The 19,398-nt window shown below is 40.1% G+C and overlaps 1 protein-coding gene across 1 annotated transcript in view; it reads right to left on the reverse strand.

Annotated features, from left to right (window-relative positions):
- Positions 1-19,398, reverse strand: part of GALNT9 (polypeptide N-acetylgalactosaminyltransferase 9) — a 131,862-nt gene that overhangs the window by 9,745 nt on the left and 102,719 nt on the right. Inside the window, exons 7-9 of the mRNA XM_008634089.2 lie at positions 9,144-9,329; positions 5,605-5,742; positions 3,514-3,609 (exon numbers count right to left, since the gene is read on the reverse strand). Of these exons, the coding sequence (XP_008632311.1) occupies positions 3,514-3,609; positions 5,605-5,742; positions 9,144-9,329 (420 nt within the window). The remainder of the gene's footprint in view (positions 1-3,513; positions 3,610-5,604; positions 5,743-9,143; positions 9,330-19,398) is intronic.

Below are 19,398 nucleotides of genomic sequence, written 5' to 3' on the forward strand. Positions count from 1 at the left end.
TTCATTAAGTTCTCCTCTCTTTCACATACCATATAACCAGCTCCACATCACAGCATTCACAGCAGTGAATATTTCCACTGGGGCTGTGTAAGTGCTCTCAGATGGTTCAAAACCTGCATGTCCTATAACCATTCTAAGAAGCTTCCAGAACAACACATTCCACTTTTGGGGGCGTTGTATCTGTCCTCACAATCCCACTTTTTTTAAAAATTTATTTTACAATGAAAGGGTATAATGTAATGCTATAGCACCACTGGGCTTTGCAGCTGATTGTATAATGGAGGCCACACACAGAGGCAAAGCAGTTCAAGACTTCCAATATATTCCTTTCTTTACAAATCTTCTGTAGTCCTGGACTGTTTCTCCCAGCAGTATTTGCAAACAGTTTTTTCCTGAAAGCCATTAGACTCAAACTTCAGATCCAATGAACACATATAAAAAGGACACTACTTTTCTGTAAAATAGGTTTTGAAATCGACTCAGACTGATGCAAAACCTTGTCTGGATATTCCTAGCTGTTAGCTTACAATGACTTAGCTCAAGTCAAACTCATTAAACTAAATTGATGTAAACTCAGGCTAAATGCATTCCAGAGCATCCGTTAAAGAGCTTGTCCCTGTTTGAATAAAGAAATTTAAAAGCTGATGTCATTACAGAGATGTGATTTATCATGGTGAAAACTGATCTTGAAAATACACATAGGGAAAGGCATTTTGTTCATGGAGCAGTCACAGTGGAGTGGCTTTATTTTGCCACTGTAATGCAGGACAACAACATCCAAGGGAAACAGAAGGGTAAGACATAGAGAAAAAGAATGTTTTATCACAGATGGACAGTAATCTTATCCCTAACTCAGCTTTCTTTAAACACTTGCCTGACTTGTGTGGGTTTCCATGGAACCATGAGTACACTAAAATCACTGGTAAGGTGCTTGTCAGAATTGAAGAGTACAAACAACAAACAAGGCTGTCTGTAGCTGAACTGGGAGAGGCTTTCACTTTGGTAGGACACATGAAAACCAGTGATAACCCAACTGGGGAAAGTGAGTTCCATATTTATATTAATTTATGTTCAGTAGGCATGTACAAATAAACCAAATCTTGGCTCAGTAGGGGTATTTTATATCCTATGCTTGAGATGAAAAATGTCAAAAATGGAAAGCTAAATGCAGCAGACAACTATGCTCACCCAGGCTGATTAGAAGAGGGGCTTTAAAAATGTTTATTTAATATATTAAAACGCTTGCTGTCAACACCTTTCATGCTATGTGCTTGAATATCCTTGATTAGGGTTTGTGCAGCTGTGGTTCTCACACTGAATTAATTTTGTAAATTGTAGTGAGATGACAGAAGTTTTCCAGCTGTGTAATCATTAATTAACTTGGCTGCATTTGAGTGGCTCCAACCCATGCTTGTCTGTGAAATACTCAACTTAGATAAAACATCACCTCTTCATCACCTTCACTTGGTGTATTTTGCAGAATGAAAACTCTTTTCCTGTTTTTTGTTGGTCGGTTTGTTTGTTTTAAAGGGAAATGAAAAGTGCTGCAGGATGATTTGACAAATTAACTTTTTGCCTTTCCCATACTTTGATAATTCTTGGACACATGGAATACTTTGGATCTTACGGGTTTGAAAAGAGTGAGTTTCTCTTTTTATATGTTTATACAGTGCTGATAACAAAGCAGCTCTAGCTTGTGGCTGCAATGTGAAGTCTAAAGCCAACTTTTCAGGCTTTTCCAGAAAATTCACATATACAGGACACTGAAGATCTACCTGCAGGATTTAATGGGTCAGTACCCAATTTCAAGTTTCTAGGCAGTAAATATTTTGCGAATTTCTGAAGAATACTTTGAAGTATCAAATTTCTTTAAAAGGGAAAATATCTGGGTATTTTTGTGCACTCTTCTTGTATTAGGGTAAGGAATTTAACGAAGAGCTTGGTAGGGCCATTTAAGAAATAAATGTGCCATACTGTACAATGTGTTCTTTGTGTTTTACATAAAATTCTTTACCAAATCCAGAATCACCTGAGGAACAGTGTTATTTCATCATGCAATATAAACCCAAGATACCTGGGGCTTGCTGCAGGAAATGGACTATCAGACTCACAACCAGGGTCAAAGGATTGTGGGAATGTACCTACATTGTCCCATTGGCACTTGGTCAGAGCTGGTTGCTAAAAGGAGCTACTTTATACCCCCAAGTTAGTCAGGAGAAGCTGGGCATGTTGTACCTTCAAAGAAATTCACTATAACTTATGGCCTCATCTATTTTCTTCCAGAAGTCAAAGCCTACTCTGTGAAACAGGAATCATGGAGGCAAACAAGCAGGTGAAGGACTTAAATTGCAAAATAAATTACAGTCAGAACCATTTACTTCATTACTCTTTTAAGTGCTAGCACACTGATAGAGATTAGATGTTGCTAGGGGACTTTCTGGAAGGACTTAAATTTGCAACTTTCAGATTAGAATGGAGCAAGAGACTGAACTCTCTCTGAGCACCTTAACATCTCTAACGAGAGTCTTCTTGAAAAGCTAATTTACATCTAATTAAGCAATGCTATTTTTTTACCTTATTTAAAGGCTGCTCCTTCCACCTCTACTAGGAGAGTGTCAGTCAAATACTCCATAATGATCCTGCCAAAGATAGACATTATGCCAGTAGGAATTACTGTCTATCTCACTTTGCCTCCGTGGTGATGCACGTGCCAGGACTCCCAATCAATATATGTATGACTGAACCTCAGATAATTGTTAAGCCTGATAAGGTCAGAGTTTATTTACACATGAGAATGTTCATTAACATAGTTTTGATTCAGATGCTCCTTCAAAAGAAACTGGAATTGCATTTCAGAAGAAGCTCAAGTCCTGGATTTAAATATTATCCAACTTGTATTTAAAAAACAGGTAACATCACTACGAGCACAGAAAGAAGAAATGTCATTTTAAAATCTTCAGACATCTGTAAGAAAATAATAATATGCACAGGGACTGACAAAAAAAATCTTTTAGAAAAGAAATATTTTAGAAAAGTCTTAACTTAGAGGGTATTCTTAATTCCCTTTGAAGTTGATGTTAAATACGTGCTTAACTTTTTGCCTTCTCAGGGAATCAAATCAGCAGCTTGCTAAATAATTTCTGCCCAGGAGTCTGTTGGACCAAGGAACAGTTAAATTAAAGAGGTACCCTGAATAAGTAATGTCATAACAAGAAGAACTGCTCCCTCACACAGACTACCTAAATTAATTAATCTTCAGTGGATCCCTGTTATTTAAATAAAATAATGTGATTCTTCTGTTTTCCTAACTGGCAGTTTTGAAGTATAGATTCACATGCTGGACAACCTTGGAAAAGGCACCCAACCAGACTGGAGTAAAGCCAGACATTTGCCTTTGCAGCTCAGGAATTATACTGCCAAACACAACTCAAATATACCAAATGACTCTTTGTATCTTCTGAATATTCTCTAAGTTAAAGGTTTCTTGTTAATTACCGGATTTTCACCATTTACCTGGGAGGACATTCCATGGCATGGATAAAGGATGGCTTTGTCATCCTCTTCGGCCCCCTGGTCCAAGCAGTAGCCACTGGCTTTGCTGTTACGCACCTGTAACCAGATCAGAATGAAAACAGCTGAGCTGGAAATTAATCCTGATTTTAGTCCAGTCCAGCTAAATCTCAGCTGTGCTACAGCTCTTGGAACAAGTACTGTGTAAAACTGCTCTCTGAGAGACACATGCTTCTCCTTCAGCTACGACAGGGTGCCACCAGTGAATCTGCTCCAGGAAAAGACATTATTTGGACAACCTGCTGTCTTTGCAGACCCTGGGGCAGAGATGTGTTTTCAGCAATTACTCAAGGATCAGAACTTCTTAAAATCCACCCTAAGAAACCCAGGCCAAGTTTTTCTCCAAATTCCCATTGTGCAAACATAAATTTTGACCCTATTTGTTGAGAATGTGGCTTTACAAACAGGATAGGAACTACCTAGGACTGGTGTTGGATGTGACATGCTTTTTTTCTTCCTATTGCTTCTATAAAACCAAAAAACCATGTGAAAAATTTTTATTTGAACTGACAATATAGTACATTGTTATGTACAGAACTGACATAAAGCACATTTTATGAAAGGGCACAGGTTCAGAGATCAAAGGTACTTAAAAATTCCTGCACTCCCCAGACAAGGAGAATTTACAAGTTTATAAAAAATGGGATGGAGCTCTTGTTAAAATACAGGCATTTCTCTTGAGGTTGGAAACATTACACACATATTTTGGACATAGAAAAATTTTAGGGATATCATAAACAAGAAGTTACTTAGACAGACACTTCAAAAGACTCAACAGGTAAGTTTTGCTTTAGACTGTGAAGTACCTGTCTGGCCACCCCCATAATATAGGAACAGCTGCTGCATAAGGCACCAGAAAAAAAATCAGTATATAATCCTTCATATTATAGTGTACAAGCATAACAGGGAATCTGACTGGATAAGGGGGCTCACAAACAACCAAATTTCAGGAGGTTTATTTTATGGCTTGGGTGCTATAAAGGCTAAAGAAGATGAAGACAGCTTTATGAGATGGCTTTAAAAAAATGGGAATTGAGTCACTAGGAAATAGATTTTTACTACTGTTTCAATCTGTTTCACATCTACTCAATACATTTATTCTCCTTGAAACTCACAAAAATCCAGGCGTCTTTTCCTCCAGGAAAACAACCAGAAGAGAAAGTATTTAATAACAAGCTCGGTGTCATTTAGGATGAAGCCTAAAGTATGACTGAAAGGGACCTAGGCTGGTTTATACCAGCTAAATAGCTTGCATGGCTCTATTTTATTTAAACTGTTAAAGAAATAGATATTTGCATCACTGAACTTCCTGTTTGACTCAAGAACCTTCTATGTGACAGCTCAAGAGGAACAAACTTTGTTTTAGAGCCCAGCTTGCTCAGGGTCTGGTATAATTGACACAACATCGGCACTTCTGCCAATGTTCTTCATTGTTAACGACGTCCTCCGAGCTGACAGATACCAACAGCTCCTCTTGAATTTGCTCAGTGTCTTTTCTCAGTTCCTGATGGGGATAGTTGTATTAGGATGCAAAGTGATATTATGCAATAGAACTTGCACTTTGTATCAGTGTCTCAAGTGCCTGACTGATTTTTATATGAAGCCAATCAAGTGGCAGAGAAAGGAACAGTGTCCATTTAGTTGTCTTGTGGGAAAAATATCCTGCCTTTGGATTTAATTGCCGTTCATGTACACAATTGTTTTAGCTCTGCTGACCACTGATGTTTTTTCATGATGACTGTGACGTCTTATTTGGGAAAATGATTGCCTCAAACTTATGTCTCAGTATTTTAAAATGAGAGCCTAGGCGGTTGCATGTCATCGTCATTGTGGATGACTTCACCAGCTGCACTCCAACGAAAGGAACGGAGCTTCCAAAGCCACACTCCTTGGTGCTGACTAAAAGGAGGGGAGGGCATTTTTGCTGTCGCTGCTGTGCTGATTTGTAATTGCTCTGCACATCCTGACACCCAGCACTGAAAGGAGAGGACTGCTCGAATGCAGCCACGATGTGTTCCCAAAGACATACTGTACCTCTCCGTAAGTGACTGTGTTGTTATAAACCCTCATCTCAGGGTACACGTTCTCCAAGTACCACTTAAAGCTCCGGCACTGCAGTCGCTGTCGCAGAGCAATTCTTTCAGAAACGTCTCCAAAGTCAACTCCGGGGTTCTGCAAAGCAGAAAGCGAATAAAGAAATCTCACTGCACTGATTTTATGGTTGCTATCTTTACTGAAATCAAACTGGAGTTCGTTTTGTATACCAAGCTGTATTTCCCTCTTTTCCTTCTTTTGTTGTAAGTAGCAGCTCATCAAACAGCTGCTGTTGAATGCAGACAATAAATATTAATGAAAGCCAGTGGAAAAAGAACCATAAAGAACAAGCAAAAACCAAAAATAAATCAAAATAATAAGAATACAGTAAGAATGTTGTTACTTACAGGAGTTCTAAGTATTTGCAATCAGTCCTGAAGCCTTTACTTTCAGATTCATTTAGAATTAGGCAGTAAGTCTGATCGAAAATAGAGCAGCTTGGTCATGTTTTACTCTAGTAAGAGATTTGGGTATTCAGTAATGTAAATGACGTCAGAACAGACCTGCTAAAACTTCAAAGCAAAGCTGCTCAGAAAGTCATTAAGTTCCACTAAGCATTCATATAGACCAGCATTCAGTTTTTACTAGAACTGGAGCTCATTTGCAGACTTGAGCCATAGAATGCAGTTAAACTCAAAACCTTTATAATTCTACTTCAGAATTTAACTTATGTTTAAATACAAATCCCATGAAAGTCACAGGCTGGAAGATTCAAGTTAATATGACCAAAGTCAGCCATTTAAAACTGGTGGGTCCTGACTTAGAGTCTGTTGATTTAAAGTGTTGTAAATCATCACAGTTCAACATTAAGACAGTAAGAGTTACCTCATCCAAACCCTTTTCCGACACTATTAATAAAATGGACTGAAACTGGGGAGTTTTGTGTGAGATCTCTCTGAAGTGCCTTGTGCTTTTCCTCCAGAAGAATATCTGTACATTTTACAGATTGTTTCTAATGCAGGGTTACAAGGCAGCAGCAAATCTTAGCTCAGGGTTTATTAAGATCCCCAACAGATGCCTGCTTTTCAGGAGAGAACACAAGTGTAATACTGAACAGGTTTTCCTATTTGCCACATAAAGAGTTTGCTGTGCTCACTGCTGCTTGCTGATGCACGTTCTGTCAGGAGCCCTCAGTGCAGCATCCATTCAAATGAATGTTAATTTACGTAGTACTTGAGGCTGCATGGAAGGAGAGCAATCCTCCGAGGCACTCAGTGCAATAAATCATTCAATGTAAGATTCCTTTATCACTAAAATTGTTGAGGAATAAATCATAAGTAGGGATGTACCAAGTATTTGGTTAACTAAAATAAAGCTACGCTGACCTGCTGCTGAAGGTTATAGGAACATGATCTTGCAGGTGTGCCCAAGACCAGCTGCTAATCCAGATACACATTATGCACATGTTCTCAGTAACCTGTGATTTGTACAAAAGATGGGAGTTATAAAACAATTAATTTGGATTGGTTTTGTGGTATGGGAAAATGCATATATTTTACTTGCCTCTTTTCTTCCCTGTTTAAAATGAGGCAACACACTGCCCTTTTTGCAGAGCACAAAAGCAGCAAATTGAGCAGCTATGAAAACGCTGTGCTCACCCTCTGTGCCAGCTGCAGTCACCATGGGCAGGTTACAGTTTGATGGTGTAAGAATGAGGTGTCCACAGGATTTACTTTGTGGACACATTCTTTTTAACCAGCTAGCAAGGTTTCTAGTTCCCCAGCAGAAGGTTTTTGTGATGGCTTATTCCAGTACAGTACTTCTGCCATCTGTATCAAATACTACAGTGAATAGTATAATGAACACTAACATCAGCTTCCTTTTCCTGAGAGCTAATAGGCTTTTTTTTATGATGCACATTTTATCAATCAATCAATTTATTTTATGGAAAGAAAATTTTAATGTTCAGTACTTCTGCTGATTTTATGTCTTTTATTGTAGATGTGCCTGGGTTTTTTTTAAAGCTCTGCTGTATAGCTCAGCACAGAAAACTGCATCAATAAGTAATCTCAGATTAAAGGGAAACATGTTTTGGTGTAAATGCTTATTTAAATATCATCTTCTCTCAGAATTCATTTGCAGATGTCATCAAGCAAGCAAATTTACAGAGGTTAACTTTTCATCTCCTAATTGAAAATTGACCATTTTAGCAAGTGTTTTTTATGTGTGCAGACAGGGCCAAAATGCCCCTGGAATCTTTAATGGACACTGCTCTGTCTTCCTCCTACTGTCACAGAAATCTTGTGTGGAAAAAGTTATGCAGTATTGCCTTTTGTTAAGGCAAAATAATTCTCTGCAATTACCTCTTGTGCCAAAAGAAGTCACCAAAAACACATCTCAGAGACCTTGCACAGAGTGTCCAACAGTGAACAGCAGTGAGTGAATCTAGAGCTCTGAGAATATCTGACATATTCAGACACCGCATGGACAAGGAGGACACATTACTCCTCTAGGTATGTGTATTTCAAAAACTGTAAGAGGAAAGAACAAAAATGGGTACACATATTAATTGTGTACCACAGTATGAGTAGATGTCCAGGACAGACTAAATCTAATAAAGTCTTTGACAAGACTCCCATGACTTTGATGAACTCTAGGTCATAACTGAATATTCCCAAAGACACTGCTGGGTTTGTGTATCTTCCTGTTCTGATAGGAACATTCCTGTTTCTATTTGCTTCAATCAGCTCTGGGCAAACCCCTGCTATAAGGGTTAAATAAACCACCATTACCTACAGATCAGTGTATACTACCCCTCACATGAATAACTTGGGTGCAAACACAGCTAGGGAACACAGCAACAGCCAGCTTCCACCTGGCTGGGGTATAACATATAGCTCTTCTCTGCAAGAATTATGCTCAGTGCAGATGTAGCATGTGATATGCTTACAGAACAAAGTGATAAACCAAACCTAGAGTTTATCTAATATTTATATTACATGGATTCCTAGAGGCCCCCACATGCCATCTACAATTCGTATGTGTGGTGAGAAGCAGAACGTGCCCACACTGCACCTCTGAGCCTGTGGACAATAAAGCTATTTAATGTGTGATTCTTTTATTGCATACTTTTTTTTTTATGCTGGTGAGGTCTATTGAGTCTCACGATGAATGATGATATTTATTTATGGACATTTCTGCCGTCCCCACCGTTGTAGCATATGAACACCTCAGAGTTTAAGGGCGCCCCAAATTAACGACTTCTTGGGGAGCACATAAACCTGAGACATTTTGCTCTGGTGAAATTATAAATCTGTGTCACTGCATACAACCATCTGGACTGAGTGCACAACTAAACTTAGACTGAGGGAGCAAGTTCACATGGCAGAACTCTCCCTACTGAGCATGCACCAAAGCACTTTCCCTGAGCTTAGCCCACTTTGTGCTGCTGTAGCACCACCCTTCACCTCGAAGAGCTAATTAGGAACAGCCATCCGTGTTTCTGCCCCTGTTCAGGACAGAGTGTGACCTGTACTTACTGCCATGGGGATGTTCCAGGCCATGTAAACGTGTGACTTGAAGTCATCCATCCAGACCTCGGCGGCGCGCAGGGCGTTGCGCTTTGCATAGTAGTCGATGTCGTTGTTGTAGGGCTTCTTGGTGCGCTCGATGTGCGCCACGCGGGAGCAGGGCAGCACCTCCATGCTCCCCCCGCACTGCCACACCTGGGGGAGGCACAGAAAACAACCACATGGCCTTTTGTTCCCCTTTTGAGGCAATACAAGTGCTTCTTTTCAGATGCTGTGTGTAGAGTGTTTGCGGTTTGGAGGTGAGGGCTATTGAACAGTTCAAAAGGATCGCCCAATTTACCTCTCTCTGTGCATTGCAGATGAGTCGGAGGGGAATGCAGATGGCTGCATTAGGTACATAAGTGTAGAAGCCATAAAGAGACGAGTCCTTCACCATAATATCCCTGTTCTTGGGACCACTAGGCAGAGAACGAATTGTGAGGGGGTAACCTCTGCCCTGGATGCTGCTTTAACCCAGTGTTTGTTACTGAAACTTCAACAGAAATCAGCTGTATCATCTGTCTGTGTTTGACACATGAACGGGGTACCAGAAAGGGCTCTAAGGTCGCCCCAGAGCCTTCTCCTCCAGACTAAACACCCCCAACTCTCTCAGACTGTCTCCACAGGAGAGGTGCTCCAGACCTTTCATCATCGTATCTCTCTACCCCTGAGCTGATGAAGAGGGATAAAAGGGGCTGAGTGGAGACTGTATCAGCCAGCCTGCCCAGATACCACTGTACCCACACTGTGCAATTTTCTCCCTGTTGGCTATTTACTGTCTGAACTCCACGGCAGGGGACAATGAGGACTTGTCTCTTTGCATCAGTGAGATCTGGAGTGACGCAGAGTGAGTGAGGCTTATGGATTCAGCTCCCTCAGGTCTGCACCGAGTAGCAGAGTCTAGCTGAAGTAAATAAAAGATATTAAAATAGAAACAATAATTCAGTACTTTTCAAGGTTGCCTTTTACTTAGAATAAAAGTACATTTCCATAGAAGATGCATTCCAGAACCATACTGGGGCAGTTCTCCACCTAACCTGCCTACCTGCCTTCTCAAGGATAAAGATGAAGTGCTTGGGAAGTGGCAAATAAGATCTCTGCTCTGGCTTTTTTTTTTTTTTTAAATACTTTGTTAGGTAGTATTTACTTGCTGCTTTCCAAACAGTTCTGTAGTAAATCACTGGCCACTGGAATTTACATTTGATAAATGGAATACACTGCAAAACATGCTCATAAATTTGGACTGACAGGTGCTGAGGGTTTCCAGTGCAAAGGGGAACTGCTACCAAAAAAAAAGAGAAAAAAGAAAGGAATTAATTGATTTTCACGATCAGAAGGAGAAATGAGCAGTACACTTTAGTATACTGCTGTTTGCCCAACCCAGCTTGGAAGTCAGCTATTTCATGCACAGCACATTTTTCTTTCTATTGATATGCCTAATGACCTTGTAACTCTTATTTATATATTTTGGTACCAAGGGCAAGTACATTATCTGAGTGACAGATTTATTTCCTTCGAATGCCAGTGCTCACAAAAACCTGAAAAGGAAAAGGTATTAAACTGCAACATTAAAGAAAACAGTTTAGCTCATCTGTAAATTCAACACAAACAGTTATTTATCAGTTATAAATTCCCCACAGATGAAATCCACAGGGAACACAGACACCTGGCTTTGAAGGAAACACAACAAAAAAAGGCAGCAGCAGCCTCAGGCCAGATAACTCACACCCTGTCAGATCCTGGTGCTCAGGTCTCAGCGTGGGTCTGGCTGTGGTGTGATTGCCCCATCCCTAATCCCTTGGACTGCTTTCCACCGACATTCAGTCACTTCTTACCCTTCCCCTCAGCCCCATTTTGTTCTTTAAAGAGGCAACATCTGCTGAAGACATGGAAGGAAGGAAGGGAACAGCCAGGAAATACACAAGGAAACTTTTCTTCCTTACAAGATATTAGAATTTACCCCAGGCAACTTTTTTTTTCTGGGAATATGTAACTTTTACCACCAGCAGGGGATGTTTCCCTGGATAAGGATGGGATTTCCAACCCCAGAGAAAGAGAACTGGATGCAGAGCACAGGGGGCAAGGAGTCAGATGGTTGTGGATCACCAGGTGTACATCATCGTGCCACTATCTCTCCACATCCCAGACAAATGTCACAGCTGTGGGTCATTTCTTTCCAGGCCAAATAAGGTCTCCTGTTTTACTTCATGAAGATTAGTTGCTGTTCAGTGGAGCACAGACATGACTCAGTATCCCCACACCCTTTCAGCACATGGCTAAGAACAAAGTGAAGATCTTCTCTCCTTCCCTTCCAATAATTACTTAAACTTTCACTAAATAGAAGAGTTTCTGTAGTATAATCAAATATGTGCATTCAAAACTGGGCAAGATCCCAGCAGTTAAGAGCCGTCATGTGAGATTTGGATGAGTACTCAAGACTTGGGCTTGAAGGAGGAGGATGGGAGGTGCAGCAGCACCTTCTCCTCTCTGGACACAGAGTTGAAAGGCATGTTGTGATGCAGAAAACCATTGCCTGTCTGCTTCTAACAAAGCGTGAAAGAATGAGGAAGGTTTTCTTGTATGAGTCAGGTAAGAGAGAGGTGAGTCAGTGGCTGATCCTGAAACTGGTTGATTCCCCTCCTCTTTTCATTCTCAAAACTGTACTTAATGACCCATTTTAACAGTAGCAGACAACACATTTCTTTCCACATCAAACTATGAAATTATGCCAGGAAAATAATTACATGCCTCTGTAAAGCACTTATCAAGCAGGATCCTTAAAGTACCTTACTGGGGGAAGCAAACTATTTCTAACTGTGAGCATAAAATGTTGCCCAAGGCCCTCCAAAGCGACACATTTCAGGCAATCAAAGAAAACTGACTTCCATATCTATGCCTTGTCTTCTGGGATAACAACACATTTCCAGCCCAAGTTATTCCTCTCAAATGGAGCTTCCAACATTAAATGTGTGTCTCAAGGTTCATTTACTGAGAAGGTGGAAGTGTTCAGTCCCTGAGCTGCTCTCCACAAGGGTGCACATCACTGAAAATCCCACTCTGCCTTCTTTTTCCCCATGGAGAAACAAATCTCCTAGAGAAAAATTTTTTTTTGGCTTTACAGCATGCACTCCTCAAACTTGTACTGTGAGGAAACAGCCCAGGCTCCATGGAAGGCCAGGAGCAGCAGCAAAGCCAAGTGTGTGCTCCTTGACTTGGTGCAGCTGAGCAGCCCAGGGACTCAGCTTTGCCTCTCTGAGCATCACACCGTGCAACGTTTTAAGACATGATCAAGTAATTCCAAGAGACACTCAATTTATTTGCTAATTGTAGCTAATTTCTAATTTCAGCACTGCTCTTTAGGCTGCTATAAACAAAATTGATAGCAATTTAAATGTTACCATAGCCGTGTTACCTTAGCATTTTTACTGCTAATTATCTCAATCAACTTTTCTATAAACAGACATATTAAGTATTGAGAAGAAGAAGTACCCACATCAGGACTAAATTACAAACTGAGTGATAATGTTTGTGGCTTGCACTATAATGATTTACTGACACTAATTATTAGCTATTCCTATGCACCTGAGGTGTGGCTGTCCTACAGGCAAGTGTTTATTTATGCAGCAGCCAGCTGGACATCACATTCTATGCATCAGAGAAAATCTGAGGTGAGGCCATGTCTTGTCTGCCATGGCCTCAACTGGGCATCAGCAAAGTTCCCTGAAGGCAGCGTGGGTACATTATTTAGAAAGGCTAATAAGGTGCCAAGCTTTAATTCTTGACAAACAGTAACAAGTTTTCCGAGGAAACGCATTTTCCCACATGTACTTTCTGCTGAAGGTTGAAACTACCATCTTTATCAGGATTTAAAAAAAATTAAAGTTAAAAGGAGTTAAACAAGCCTGGCCACCATTGAGCAGGAAGTAGAGCTAGCCAGGCTGCTGGGCTAATCCATTCCTAAATACATATAGAGAGAACATTGCTGATGTGGTCTCCTGCTCTGCAGGTGAGACCTGTTTCCAACAGCATCATGGCCTGCAGAGCGAATGTCAGAGCTCAGAAATATCCTGGGATTTAATATTTGCCATTTTTAGTATTTTTAGTATCATTCCTGGGATTTAATATTTGCCATTGGCAAGAGAGTGGCTGTAGCTCCCAAGAGGCTCTTGCTGATTATAGAGAGGGCTCTTCCCTCTCCATGGATTTGGTGCTCTGTAAATTGAATATCACATTATTTTGTACACTGAAGTGACTGCACAGGGTTATTTAATTTGGTGCAGATGATCTCACTAAAAGCAAAATCAATAGGTAAAAATAAAAATGGCACCACAGTGTGAAGGAAAAGCTGGGAAGACAGTTTTAACTTTGAAAACTTAGACTGGAAGTAAAGATTGTGATCCTTAAGAACTTTGTACCTTGCTGTGAATTTTTCAGTTTAAACACCCTGGTGTTCAGTGAGAGAGAAAAAGAAAAGCCTCAGATTCTCTGTTACAACTATTTTTTCCACCAAACACACCTTTGATTTAAGCAGCTGGAGAGATGAGGTATCCCAGAACATGTAATAGTGGAAAGGACACTTCAGTGTGTGTGGGATTTGCTTCCAAATAACCACCCTTTGCTAACACTTTCATACCCTTTTCACAGACACACCAGTTCCATCCATTCCTCTCAACATCACAAGTTTATAGATGACAAATCAACTCCAGTGGAGAGTGACCCAGGCATTTGCAACGTGTTGGTCTCCATCTCTTTTAAAACCTGCTGACTTTTCTGGTAAAGCTGGGGTTAGTCCAGCTTCTCTACTGATATAGAACACCGAGCAATTAATGAAATTTTCAGTATCCTGAGGCTTTGAGCCCATTTTTCATAGTTAGCAATCTCTCTGGAGGCGTCACTGCACAACGTGCATGGGTGCTGTAGCAGCTTTGTGCTTTATCTCCTTCCAAGAACTTGTGGGTATTTCAGTGGGCCTTTCCTGAGAGGAATAATCACAGTCTGCATCTTCCAGCAGTAAGAAAATGGAAGGAACCAGCTTCAGAACACACATGCGGCAGCAGGGCCCCTCATTTCTGATACACCCAGCAGAGGATGTCACCCGGCACTTGTGCCACAGCTCTGCCAGCAGCAGCACTTCAGACGTGGATGTTCAGCACATCCTGAAACAAAACCCTTGTGCTGGAACAGGGCTCTGAGGTTTTATGGAGCAGTTTTGTACTCCACCTGAGCAGCACTCCACAGAAGTAGCCTTTCAGATTTCAAACTTTCTTTTCCGAGTGAAGACAGCAGAAGAGATGGAGGAGTTTTTAAAGCAGCTCAGATATCCCTGTTTCATGATATTCCAGCGTGGGAATTCTTAAAAGTCAGGGATCTCAGGTTTTCTTTGATTTTCAAGGCAAAGACTACCAGAAATGGATGTCTTCTAGACTGCCTACACACCCCTACAGCAGGATTGGAAAAGATTTTTCTATGATGAAAGAATCTCCACATGTTTCAGAAATTTTGTTGACCTAAATTTCAAGAATAACATCAATTTTAAATGTTTTCATCGGTTGAAACACAAGCTCTTTGTTACCTCCACCTGTGTTTCCCACAAAGGTTTTTCTGAAACTGAGTAACTGATGATTTTCAGAATATCTGCTTGGTGTTAAAAGCTTTTTTAATGTAAGATTACATATATATATTTCAATCTGAAAGGTCAGTTTAAACTGAAAACACAAAACTTTGTTGCAAAAATAGAACAACACAATCTTCTGACAACATTAAAACCAGGTATTTGTTCCCATTTAGAAATTTTGCCAAAGTGCAAAGTGTTCAAAAGAAATATTTTTTGTTTAATTTATCAGCTGGATCTGACAGAGGGATCAAATTATGGTTCCTTGAGGTGACAAGTCTTATTTCTGACAGAAGTTGTGATACCTGAAGGGCAGGAGGACATGTAGTAAATTCTCAACAGCAGGCACCACTGAGCCCTCTTCAGCCCCTTGAACACCACAGTGTAAAATAAAATCCATGTGTACTGCAGCTACAGGAAAATTCCTACTCTGGTGAAGTCAAACAGGAAGGTAATTCTTAATTCTTAAAAACCTGCACAGGAAGAGGATGCTGTAGTTTCAGTTTCTCTCTCCACTCAGCCATGAACCAACAAGGTCTGAATCAGAAGCGATTCTTCAAAGTATATTTGAAAGATGACAACAAAATCCTTTCCCATCTGAAACATGGGAGCTCTGTACTTATCCTCCAGCCCTTAAGGGATGTGCCAACTCTTCTAGTGCCCACACTAGAAACAAAAAATTACCATGAATATAGCACACTTAGTGTTCTTGCATCTCTGATATTGACAATTTACGTAGTTCACTGAAAGCTGATTTTCCAAAGTAATTTATAGCCTGACATTTTCTTGTTGTGTAATGGAGTTTTATGGATATTTTCCTTCCACATATTCTCAGAGCTGCCTAGATAGTCATATTTAATCAGCTGTGCTAGATGAAGTGCTCTCTCTGTTTTTCACTTCACATAGGAAGCTGTTAGAGACTGGGGAGCTGTCATAATCAAACACATCATATGGAAAAATTAATCACATGGTCTCGTTTTGTTCATCAACTGCATTTTTATCATCTTCTTTAAAGGCAGCCATAATTATGGTTTAAATAAGTCTCAACTGTCATTTCTCAAAATAGCCTGTGCTGTTTAATGGTGCACTTATAGAGCAAAAATCTTTCCACGCTGGGACAAACCAGCTTACATCAGAGAGATTTTTAGCTGCCAAAAAGAGACTGGAAAAAAGGAAGAAATCACATCTCAAGATCCACAGATCTTTGTTTTGTCAGAGGTTTCAGGATAAACTTCTGACCTATGCCTTCAAATTTCAGGACCCAAAAGGGTCCTTGGTCGACTGATCCTGACATTGACTTAGTGACAATCCTTCCTTTTTGCTCTCAACTCCTGCTCAAAGCAGTCTGCAGATAATCTGCTCACAGCAGATGTAGAGGGAGTGTGGCAAATTATTAGCTCAAATATGAAAGCTAATTCTGTTGTTAGGAGTCTTCTTATCCTAAGTGTGTCAATACCATCCCTTACTCTTGCTGCCCTGGAAGGCTGGGAACACAAAGCAATGTTTTTGGACTGATGATTTTGGAGGGTTGAATTTCACCTGGGGCTCTCCTCATGTTTTTTTCCTGGCTCAAACAGCAATAACTAATTTGAAGAGAGAAGCAGAGATAGGGAGGATAGAGTAGATGTAGCCATACAAGTAGTCAGGATATGTTTGGCTCTAGTATTATGGCTTTATGATTATTATTTTTATCAATATTTCAATTGTCCCAGTGAGGAATACTTGGAAGCTTGCTGCTTTTCCTAGAACTATTACAATAGAGTTCAAAGGTGTGCTGCAAGATCCTTCTGCAGAATAATTTAATGTGAATTTCACAGCAGACTCAAAATAATACCTTTTCTTTATAGAAAAGTAAACCAATTTTTACATAGGTACTTGATTAGCCTTCAAAATTTGTTAGAATTTAGCTTTTTTTTTTCTAATACTTTGTTAGTTTGACCTTTTTGCTTTGATCCCTTGGGGTATTCTGGTATTTACAGAAGAATTGCTTTCAGAAAAAAAAAAAAAAAAAAGGCAGTGGAACAATAACATTCTTGCAATGAAACACTCAACACATGCATGTTTTATATTTGTCTGGTGCCTCTTCACTGCCAAATTTAGAGGCTGTCCTTCACAGGTTTCTTAGAGGTTACGCAGAACCTCAAGCCAGTTAAGATCTCAGATGTAACACCAGGAGAAGATAAAACCCTTCTGTTAACCCTTTTCCAGAAGGAAATAGATAAGCGTGACGAAATTGAAACACGTTCTAGAGAAACTCACCCTCAGCAGCTGCTATCTTGCTGTAAAGATAAACTTTGTGTGTAAAGAAGCGGGGTTGATAAATTAATAGACTGGCTGCTATGCAAGGGAGGAGATAGGATTTAAATTGATAATAAAAATGCCCCATATGCTTTAACCACTAATCCGATCTCCATAAACCCATATTTTGCACAACATTTACAAAGGGTAATGCACCTTTGAAAAAAAGCATGTCTGGGGAAGAAGTTGATGATTTGATGTGGGAAGCAGATCTCCCTTCTGCAAGGAAAATTCCAGACTCTCTGAAATGTCTTGCTGATAGGAGATGGAAATTGCAAAAACCCTTCAGAGCAAGAAGAGCAGCCTGCCCCTGCACAGGCAGGATGCCCTTTGCCACACTGCTGGGCTTTACACACAGACTTCAAATGGCAAAGAATAAAATATCCCCGACTCCAAAAGGTGGTGGTGGTTCAGGAATTCTTCAGGGGAGTTCAGTCAGTGCAGGGATGCTGGGCAAATCCCCCCTACTCCAGCCTCCCTGGCATCACTGCTCAGGGAGGTCAGCAGGGTCTGATGGGTGAGGAAGCAGTGAGGAATGGGAGAAGGAAACAGGACAGCCTAAGTGCAAGGCTTTAATTTTCAAAGGCTTGCTTTTCTTAGCAAATTAATGAATGTTGGCATCTCAAAATGCTCCAAGAGATGTTAACAGCTCCAATCATGTAAATGACAGGCACAGGAAAGAGACTGGCTTGAGGCAAACCCTCAAACTTCATGGATTAGAGATAATAACTTTATTTTTCTCTGAATTCTCCTCAAGTCTGAAAGAGGCTGCAGATTTCTTCTGGTCTAATACCATATATGTTGTGTTTTGCAAGCACAAATAACTTTTCCTCTCTAAAGTAAATGAAATTTGGTATCTCTAATGTAGTTTGCTAATTGTCCCAGGCAGATGCTTCTCATAACATATTCTTTAAGAATGGATTTGATGAGAATAATTTTCTGCTTTCTTACAAATTTACTCAACTTTTTCCCAAACCAACAGAATCATTGTCAGTCATTTCTGTAAATATGACAGCACAGATACTGTTTGTACTGTAACTGTTAAAATTCAACAAATTGGCCTTGGAAAAATACAATCTGTATGGGATATATTGAACAGCATTAAAGACCAGCCTGTTATTCCTGTTCCTCACATCTCTTTCATGTGATTGCTTTAGGTTGTTTCTCCTCCCTTATCCCAATGGACCATAGAGAAAATCTCCCTCTAAATTCAAAGCCCAGCAAGGGATAAAGTTTTATGTACACTAAGCTTACATGAGAAAATCTGCAGCTGAGCTCCTGCAACATTTAAGTTCTTAGGAAAATACCCCTTTTGCCAGACAGTGCTTTATTAATCTGCACCAAACCACCAGGCAATGCTGCCTGGTCAGCTCAGCAGCTGCTTCTGGAACACCGTCCAGCCCACAGAAAATGCTTAAAAGAGGCTCAAGATTAGATCAGCTGAGCACAGCAGCCATCTCCAAACCACATTTAATCTCTGTCAGATGCCGGGGCAGATCAGCGAGGATACCTTAGGTCAGAGCAGGGATGCCTTCCTTGACATACAGGGGTTCACATGACCACAGAAATCTCTTGAAGAGCACAACACTAACCCTCCAACAGCTTCTCCCTTCAATTGTTACCTAAGCTAAGCCAGGGTGGAAGTAAAAAGTAAAAGTTGTTAAACTTTTTTTTTCCCCTCAAAGTGAGTTCTCAGCTTTCTCGTGCAATACCAGTAGTTCACACTTTCAGCCTTTTGCTAATGAAATAATACTTACTGTGTGCTCAGCCTTCAGTAAGAAGGCTGAAAAATGATAAAATGCTTCCTGACATTTTAGCTGAGACCACAGGGAGGAAGAATAAAGAGCGGGATTTATTGATGCTTCAATTAGAATAAAGTCATTCTTGAATAAGAAAATATTGAAACAGACTGACTAATGAAGTGATCACAAAGGGTCTTTTGAAAGGACCCTAAGTGGAGTCATCCTCATTTGTTTTCTCTTTCCACAGCAGACCCTTAAATGATCTTTGCATATTGTCTACACTAAATCCTGCAAGGTTGCTATTTCATTTTAAAGAAAAAAGCTTTTAGGCTGCAAGGGATTCATTCAGTGAGAGCTATTATGCTTATTGTGGTTGTGCTGCAGAGCCAAGGGATTTACTATATGCTCATTAGATCCTGCTTTGTTCCAAAACAATCTTTTACGATGCAAATTTCAGCATGCTGATCTACTTAGAATAACATTTCCAAAAAAAAAAAAAAAAAAAAAAAAAAAAAAAAAAAAAAAAAAAAAAAACCTTAAAAAAAAAAACTTTTTTCACAGGCAGAACACCAAC

The sequence above is a fragment of the Corvus brachyrhynchos genome, unplaced genomic scaffold (assembly GCF_000691975.1).
Source record: "Corvus brachyrhynchos isolate BGI_N302 unplaced genomic scaffold, ASM69197v1 scaffold114, whole genome shotgun sequence".
Lineage (NCBI taxonomy): Eukaryota > Metazoa > Chordata > Aves > Passeriformes > Corvidae > Corvus > Corvus brachyrhynchos.